We start from the raw sequence: 8,476 nt of genomic DNA, 5'->3' as shown, positions 1-8,476 counted from the left end.
GCATGTGTCCACTGAAATGATACCAAAAAATATAAAGAAACGCCGGGCAAACACTACATCTGTATATCAACAGAGCAATTTTTGTCAAACAGGTAATTATACTCTGGACGTCCTAACAAAATATCAGACGGCGGATGAGGAAAAGATGATCAATCAATGTCAATTTTCCTTCCTGTGCCACTCGGATCTAATATACTATATGACGTTATTGTTACTAGGAAAATTGTTATCTTACAATTTACATGGACAATAGTCTCAATCTGTTCATTTTGTTTTCTCGATCATATCACTTTTTCGCTCTGAGGAAGAGCTGTTCAATGAAGACTGCCCCTTGTCAACAGAGAACATGAAGACTGCATATACTGTAATAGAAGTATGCGGCTTACCAGGAACCGTTTGGCCACTCATGGACCAATTGAGCGAACAAAACTTTAATTTAGCAGATAGGCGAGGTCTGCTTGTTTTCTGTTGACAAGGGGCAGTCTTCAGTGAACGGCTCTTTTCAGAGCCACCAAAACTTACAAAATCAGCAGATAGGCGAGATCTGCTTGTTTCTGTTGACAAGGGGCAGTCTTCAGCAAACGGCTCTTTTCAGAGCCACCAAAACTTACATATTTAGCAGATAGTCGAGATCTGCTTGTTTCTGTAGACAAGGGGCAGTCTTCAGCAAACGGCTCTCTTTTCAGAGCCACCAAAACCTTTATATTAGCAGATAGGCGAGATCTGCTAGTTCTCTGTAGACAAGGGGCAGTCTTCATTGAACGGCTCTTTTCAGAGCCACCAAAACTTACAAAATCAGCAGATAGGCGAGATCTGCTAGTTTCTGTTGACAAGGGGCAGTCTTCAGCAAACGGCTCTTTTCAGAGTCATCAGTAGACAAGGGCGGTCTACATGTCTCATTCTTAGGTACTTTGTCCTGAAGAAGTCAGAGCTACTCCTGACGAAAGCTTGACAGTTCTAAACTTGTCCGACGGCGAACCCGCTAAAACCTACTAATTGTTATGAATTCCCGTCGTAAAAGCCTATCCCACAATTTTATATTACTTTTTGATGCTTTTTGATATCAGCAGAAACAACATTATGTCTTATTACTGAAGCAGGAAAAACAAAATTATATCGTTAACGTCTGTCACACTGGCTCCACATTGAATGCTTTCTTAATATTCCATGACAGCATACATAATATGTACGGACCTGATTTTTATCTTCGTATCAGATATTATTTACTCAGTTTAAATTAACGTCTAACTTGAATCTCTCGTATGCTGCAACTTTTAAGTAAGACACATTAGGCCTATTTGTTTTCTCTACAAATAGTGGATGTTCCAATTCATCAAATTCATGTAAATTATTTGCATTTATCATCGCGTTGAGTAAATTTCTGTCCAACCAAGATAATTAGGTAACATTAGACACATAAGTATAAAGTATTTTCTACATTTTACAAAATATATCGGAGCAATTTACAGGGTTGGCTAGCCCTAACACTCATTTTTACAATATTATTTTTGTGAAGATGTCCAGGGCAGGAAAGTTAAAGATGAAGACAATTATTAATTAGAACACAAAAGTACAACTTTTAATTTCGTTTCTTTATTAGGTTTTAGACCACCGTTTCTTTAATTCTCAACCAATTTCAACAAATGAGGTCTTAAATCAGAGCTAAAGAGTACAGGTATTGGCTGCTTGTTCTAATTTCGACACTTGTTTCTTTATTTAGGATATACAGGGGTGAACACAACTGGTACCTTAATATTTTGGCTAACTGTAGTTTGGCCATCTGCTGTGAATGGACGAAAGTCGCATCTCAGGAACACTCTACTTCTGGACTCCCACCCACGGAGAGAGGACAACTTGGAGTAATGTTTTTCAAAGGGATTTGGATAGACTTAGCAGCAGGTAGTCGAGGAGAGCGTGGCCTAGCGGTTAAGGCATAGGACTGTGAACCCAAGGGTCAAGGGTTCGAATCCCAGGTCCGGCTCTTTGTGTCCTTGAGCAAGACACTTCACTCTACTTGCTTAGTGCTTCGGAGGGCACTTTAAGCTGTCGGTCCTGTGTACATGCATATTTTCTCACATTAATGTAGTGTGCACGTTAAAGAACGTCACAGGCTATTCGAAAAGAGCAGGGGATCATCCCGGTCATGTTGACTGTACTTCAAAATACACTCATCTACTCTAGGTTCCAGAGTAAAAAATAAGTACAGCTTGTCTGTACTCAGTGCGACAATACTCATACATATGAGGGAGGCACTTACAAGGAAGAAGAAGAAGAAGAAGAAAGAAGCCGAAGTTGCTACCAAGGACCGGGCCATATGGACGTTTCTCCTACGTCTGGCAGCAGGTGCAGAAATGCATGGTGCTGTCTGGTAGGTAATATTTGCTATTCTATTAGAATTTTAAAAATCTTCGTTTCAAATGAGTCAAAAACATCCATTGATCCAGTTGTTTCTTGGCTTGGAGGGTTTATAAATATGACGTTGGTTGGATTTGTCATGTTTGTTGCTGTTCGACATGCTCGAAAACTCCCATCATCAGTTATTCCATTACCGTACGTGAAGCAACGTCCGATTACGCGTATTAAACACGCATTTAAATTCTTTCTGTTTACCTTGAGAGAACGTAATTATCTTGCCTGATAGGATCGGAAAGAGAATTATTTTACCAGATAGGTATCATCTTAATAGTTTGTGCGGAGTTTACGCTTTGGCAACGATAATATAGACCACTTGACATCACTATTTATCAACAAAGGCGAGGGACTCGTCTGTCGATATACTTGAACGAGCCGCTACACTGTTCAATAGCTTTCTTGTACTATATGAAATGTGGCGGGCGATTTAAAATGCATGTGCCCTTAGCTAACTACGATGCGTACGCACACTGCAGGGCAAAGAACAATGGAAATTGCCATGATGCGCGCGCATACTGCCGGGCAATGACATCACATGCCAAGTGGTCTATACTAAAAGAAATATGCCCTCGTAGTAATAAACTGGTCGTTGCAATAATTCACGACGTGTTATTTTGTAATTCAAAAGTTAACAACAGAGCACCTGCTACTGTTCATATTTATGCAATGCCCAAGATGCAAGGAAATTGATAATACAAGATAACGGTGATAGCGAGATGAACATGACACGGAAAGATTGATGTTCAGTTGAAAATATCAAGCTGAAGGTTATCAATACAGGTGGTTGCTGCATATTTGTTTCTGATAATAGAGTATGACAATTTGTGAACGGTTATGCAATTTACATTGCCTTTCTCAAAGTACAAAATGCAACATACATTCACTGACTATACAGTAAATTAAAGTGTTTAGGGTTCCTGTAACACTTTTTAAACACTCTCGTCATTTAGTTTTTTAAGGTATAGGACAGTTTCACTGAGCTAAACACCTAAACAGCAAAGTATACACCTGACAGTTTTAAATTCATAACATTTAACATATGTTTATACATTTACATTCTAAACAATTTAAAAGTAAACATGTTATACGAATGTTTAGAATCTAAATGCTCTCAGGTTTTTACTCTTTGTTTTTATTTGTTTACTTTAGTGTTCAGTTGTTTAGCCCAATGAAGATATTCTGTACTTTCACAATGTAAATGAAAAATTAAAGTGCTTAAAATTGTGTTACAGAAACCTAAAGGTCAAACAGTATAGCTGGTGGAAGCATCTCAATACCAGAAAACTGCTCACATTGATGATATCTAGTAATAATTGACGCAGCTACCTGGATAAAATTGATAGAGTAATACTTTAGGAATTATTGGGAAATTTCAAGAACTTCAGACAAACATCGTAAGTAAAAAGTATAGGTAAACGTCTTGCATCACCTTGAACCGACTACTTGTTTTTCTTCGATTTCATCCCAAGGGTAATCTCATTTTCTTCTAGTCATTACGCTTCTTCAACCATTCAAAGACATGTACTTTACGACCTGCTTTTCAAGTACATGTCTATGTTCAGATTCAAGGACTTTAGAAGAAGCATTATATAATGATAGTTTTAAATACCATTTATTTCATTTTTACTATGTGTTGTGCAGACGAAGTTTTGTAACACATTAAAATACTTATTCACAACACAGAGTAAAAATAAATATAAATCAGTCGACTTTTACTTGTTACTTTACATATAAGTATTGAAGAAATATATTTGCAGACTGTACTCATGATAAGATTTTCTGTGGTTTGTTTTATTTGTTGCTTGCAACTCGCAATCCCTTGATTAAACAATTGTACCAAATTGGACAAGGTACACATCCATTTCCTCCTCTTGTGTTGTTACGCTTCATTCTACACATTCTTGTGGACTCTTGTTTCAAAAACCTGTAATAATTAGATTTGAAAATCAATATCTGAAAACGTATAAAATGTAACAAAAATAGACAGTCAACTTAACAAGAAAATAGCGTCCTGGGTAAATTCGATTTGAAACGGCTAACGCTTTTCAAAATGCGTTGTACAATCTTTAAAACTTGGTCGCCAGTTTCCAACAGCTTTACACAATACATTTGCTACGATATAATAAACGATTATCATTTGAATTCAGATTATTTTAGTAAAATTTAAGTTGTTGGCTTTTTTTTTCACTATTTTAACTGTGATGCAAATCTGACAATTGACGCAGGTATTGAATGCTAGCAAGCGTCATTTCCGTATAAATTTGCTAAGTTGACATTTTGTCGGCTTCTCTAGACATAAACAGTGTACACCAGGGACCGAATCTTGAATAATCAGTTGAATGAAAAGTTTGATATATTCAGCTGGATTCGGCTACCTCAGGAATATGTGAGAAATCAATGCAGTTAACATTATAAAAACAACAGTAATCTATAATCACATTTAGATCATCGAAATAGTACTTTGTTGTTCTGAAATTTGATAGAGTTAGTAACAATTGCACTATACTTAAGAACAGAAGCAATATAATCCATGCTTAATCTAAACGCCCAGGATTGGGGATTTACATCTTCATAAAATCCACAATGTCCTCCGTGTTTCGTCGTAACAAGAAGTAAATTAGGCAATGTAGTAAATAAGTCATAAGGAATCTGACCTGATGTTGAAATAGGGTCATCTTTGCTATTGATACATAATAGAGGTACGGCTATTTCGTCTACCTCTCGTAATGGGTTATTTTCATCCCAATATTCATCTTCATCGTCTAGTTTACACATACGTCCGTAAACGGATTTTTCCCATTCTCCAAGAGAAGATGACGCAAACGCCTTATCAAGGTCGATAGAACCACCAAGCACATTGCAATGTTTAGTCAGAAAATACTTGTACTTCTGGAGCTTTAACCAATGGTATGGCTGTCGGGTAGTTTTGGCTAGTTCGTGGTAATCATACATCGGTGATATACACACCGCGGCTTCGAGATTTGCTGATGATCCAAAATCACCCAAGTATGATAGCAACAATGAGCACCCTGTAGATATTCCAAGAGCAGTAAGTTTTGAACACTTGTTTGTTCTCTGTATGTACCTTATTGCTTCACGCAAATCCGCTGTATCACCAAAGCTTTGTAGCTTAGGAGTTGTTAAGGGAACACCACCATGTCCTCTTCTGTTAAAAATCACAGGTCGATATCCATGTTGATCTGCTTCCCAACATATTTGTACAACATCGAAACATTCTGATGCTATTTCTGGAATGATAATAAGTATAGGTCGTCTAGCAAACATCATCTTGTTGTGTTTGGGTAAATTTACCCAGTCAATACCCACGATACCCTTGTCTCTCATTTCTATGTACTCACGCTGAAATTCCATCTGTTCGTGAGGTAGTAATTTCCACATCAAAGTTTGCACATGGCCATTACGAGCCCAGAACGTTGGCTGGTAGGGCTGTGACAAAATCCTACAATTATTCAACAAATACTCCAACAATGGAGAGTTCGTGTAATACAGCTTTGGTAATCCATTCCCGCATTTCTGAGCGCTGTTTAATAAATCTTTGACCCATTTGCCAGCCAAAGATACCACGGCTACGAAAAAAGCCAGGGTGCGTAGAAACATGCCACACATTGAATGTGCCGTTTCTTTTTCAACATGCTCGACCTGCCCACTAAGTATTTCTGCTACGGTGCTCACAGAGAAGCAAAATTTTTCGCGTCGTGTCGCATCTCCCATTGAAAAGGTGTTTGCTACATTATTCACTGTCTCTGGCAGGCGACTAGCATGCGTGGAATACATTATATACTGGCGCCGTCACTTTTGCCAAAAGCAGGCTGAAACACCACCACCAAGTGTATTCTATTTGTCGGTGAAAGCTTGGAAACTATGCTTCGTCGAAAAGAATGGTAACAAACGATGTGTAAATGCAGATATATTAGTGCAATATGATTTCCAGAGATTTGACGGATAAAGAATTGGTTTTAACATGTTTGTCCAGTAATGTTAAGTACGGAATGGACAGGACTGAATATTAGTTTTCAGTCATATCTATCCCATCACTTATACTCTTGATAGAAAATCAACGTCACTACTAGACGTCATTCTGTCCCTGGCGCAGGCGTACTTCTTTTTCAAGTTCGCTCCTATACTCGGTGACCTTATATCAGCGCTAAAGCAACATAATTGCAGAATATTAAGTAGCGTGCAAGTATTAGCATTAGTATTAGTATTTCTGTAGGCAACAGTGCCAGCTATAGGAATTACTGCAGAGTGAAAAAGAAAATGCAAGAGTTGCTTTGAAAGAGGTCGACATAACCTGTCATTTATAATCACCGATGAGTATCTTACATCACAGTCCAGATGCTTTCGTTGGTGAGACAAGGGTTTCTTGTTATAGGCATTATCCTTTCATAAGTATTTTGATTAAAGTTTGTGATGTGTGCAGGAGTAGGTGGTTAAGTGTTTGATTGATGGATGGATTGGGGTGTTCGAGTGTTTGTTATAGGTGACTGTAATTCAGCACGCTGTACATTCCTACCATATTATTTTTGTGAGGATATCCGGGGCAGGAAAACCTACATTAGTGGCACAATTGTTGATATTCCAAACTACACGCGGTCCTCTCAAATATATGAGTCGTGCAATGAAGGGTGTGTTTTGGTGGCGGTGTCGTGTATAAACTTTAAACAAGTGGCAATGGTTTACAGTAAACCATTACTTAATCAATCCCTAAGTGCAACTGAATACGATTAGATGTCCCGTCCATTGATAATGTTGATATTAAATATGAAAGGACCACCTTTACTCCATTCCAATCTTGTAGCAGACATTATGCTGCTAAAATCCTTTGAATAATGAATTAGCACCAGACTTCTGATTGGTTGGAAGTGTGTGTGAGCAAGTGACACTAATGGTGGCGCTGTGGCACTAAGTGGAACTAACTGTTAATCGCTAATGTGGTTCGCTTTTATTTGATGAATGCCCTAAGCTGGAATAAACTAGCTACTTGGTGAACAGACCATCTTCTGCTCGCGATTTCAGGTACACCATAATATCTTATTTCTCAGTTCACCTTCACCCATGATGTTCATTTTCAGAGAACTCGCGGTCAATCATGTAATACTCTTGATATTCAATTATGAAATTAGAGTTATAATCTGATCTACTGGACTTACGTTTTTGTGTTTGTGAGTGGCAATATTTCACATCCTATCTCGGATGCATCATCAGGCCAACTGATGTTAAAGTGGCAAAAGATCGTTGACCTGTAAAGAGAGGATGTTACGTCACAGGTCGAAGATGAGCAAAACCTCTGAGGGATCTTCTTTATCGCTGAACAATAGGCCCCTGCCAAGTTGTGTCGTAGCCCGCCTCCCTTATTAAGTGAAGGCTCCTCCTGTTTGACATAAATCGCTTCCTTGACTCCTCTCTCAAACCATCTGCTTTCACGATCTAATATCTTGATATCCTTGTTGTCGAATGAATGATTAGCGCTGTCTAAGTGCGAGTAAACCGCAGAGTCTCCACAACCAGTGTTAGCTCTCCTATGCAGGTACATGCGCTTCGCTAGAGTCTGTTTGGTCTCCCCTATGTAAAGGTCATCGCATCCACTGTCCTTGCGTACTGCGCACTGAATTGCGTACACAATGTTGCTTTGTTTGTCCTTTGGTTGTTTGTCCTTGGGAGGGACCAGCGCTTGCCGCAAGGGGTTCTTTGGTTTGAACGACACTGGAATTCCTTTTCAACATCAATGGAAAGAGGATAAGCCACCTGAGATTTTAGATGATATTCTAATCTTTGCAGAAAACCCTGATGAGTCTATGCTGCAAGCCCTCAACAATGGAAGTGGCCAAGTGGGACTGAAGATCAACATGAGCAAGACCAAAAGCATGTTCAACAGATTCGGAAGAAGTAGAAGAATATATGTATTTGGGAAAAGTTGTCAAAATGAGCCATAACCACTTTGACGAAGAGTAAGAGCAGGATGAGGTGTTTTTGGAAATTTGAATGTCTTTAAAAAGAAAGTTTACAACCAATGTGTCCACCCAGCCATGACGTACGGCATAGA

The 8,476-nt window shown here is 38.6% G+C and overlaps 1 protein-coding gene across 1 annotated transcript; it reads right to left on the bottom strand.

The window, feature by feature from the left end:
- Positions 1 to 4,182: 4,182 nt before the first annotated feature.
- Positions 4,183 to 6,583, bottom strand: LOC140155230 (protein ABHD15-like). The gene has a single exon (XM_072177982.1). The coding sequence runs from the start codon at positions 6,205 to 6,207 to the stop codon at positions 4,858 to 4,860; it is 1,350 nt and encodes a 449-aa protein (XP_072034083.1). The 5' UTR covers positions 6,208 to 6,583; the 3' UTR covers positions 4,183 to 4,857.
- Positions 6,584 to 8,476: the final 1,893 nt, after the last annotated feature.

Source organism: Amphiura filiformis, chromosome 6, assembly GCF_039555335.1.
Source record: "Amphiura filiformis chromosome 6, Afil_fr2py, whole genome shotgun sequence".
Taxonomy (NCBI): domain Eukaryota; kingdom Metazoa; phylum Echinodermata; class Ophiuroidea; order Amphilepidida; family Amphiuridae; genus Amphiura; species Amphiura filiformis.
Note: the sequence above shows the minus strand (reverse complement) of the source record. Positions and strands in the feature narration are given on the sequence as shown.

Coding starts and splice junctions, on each gene's coding strand:
- LOC140155230 (XM_072177982.1), bottom strand. CDS start 6,207: ATGTATTCCACGCATGCTAGTCGCCTGCCAGAGACAGTGAATAATGTA.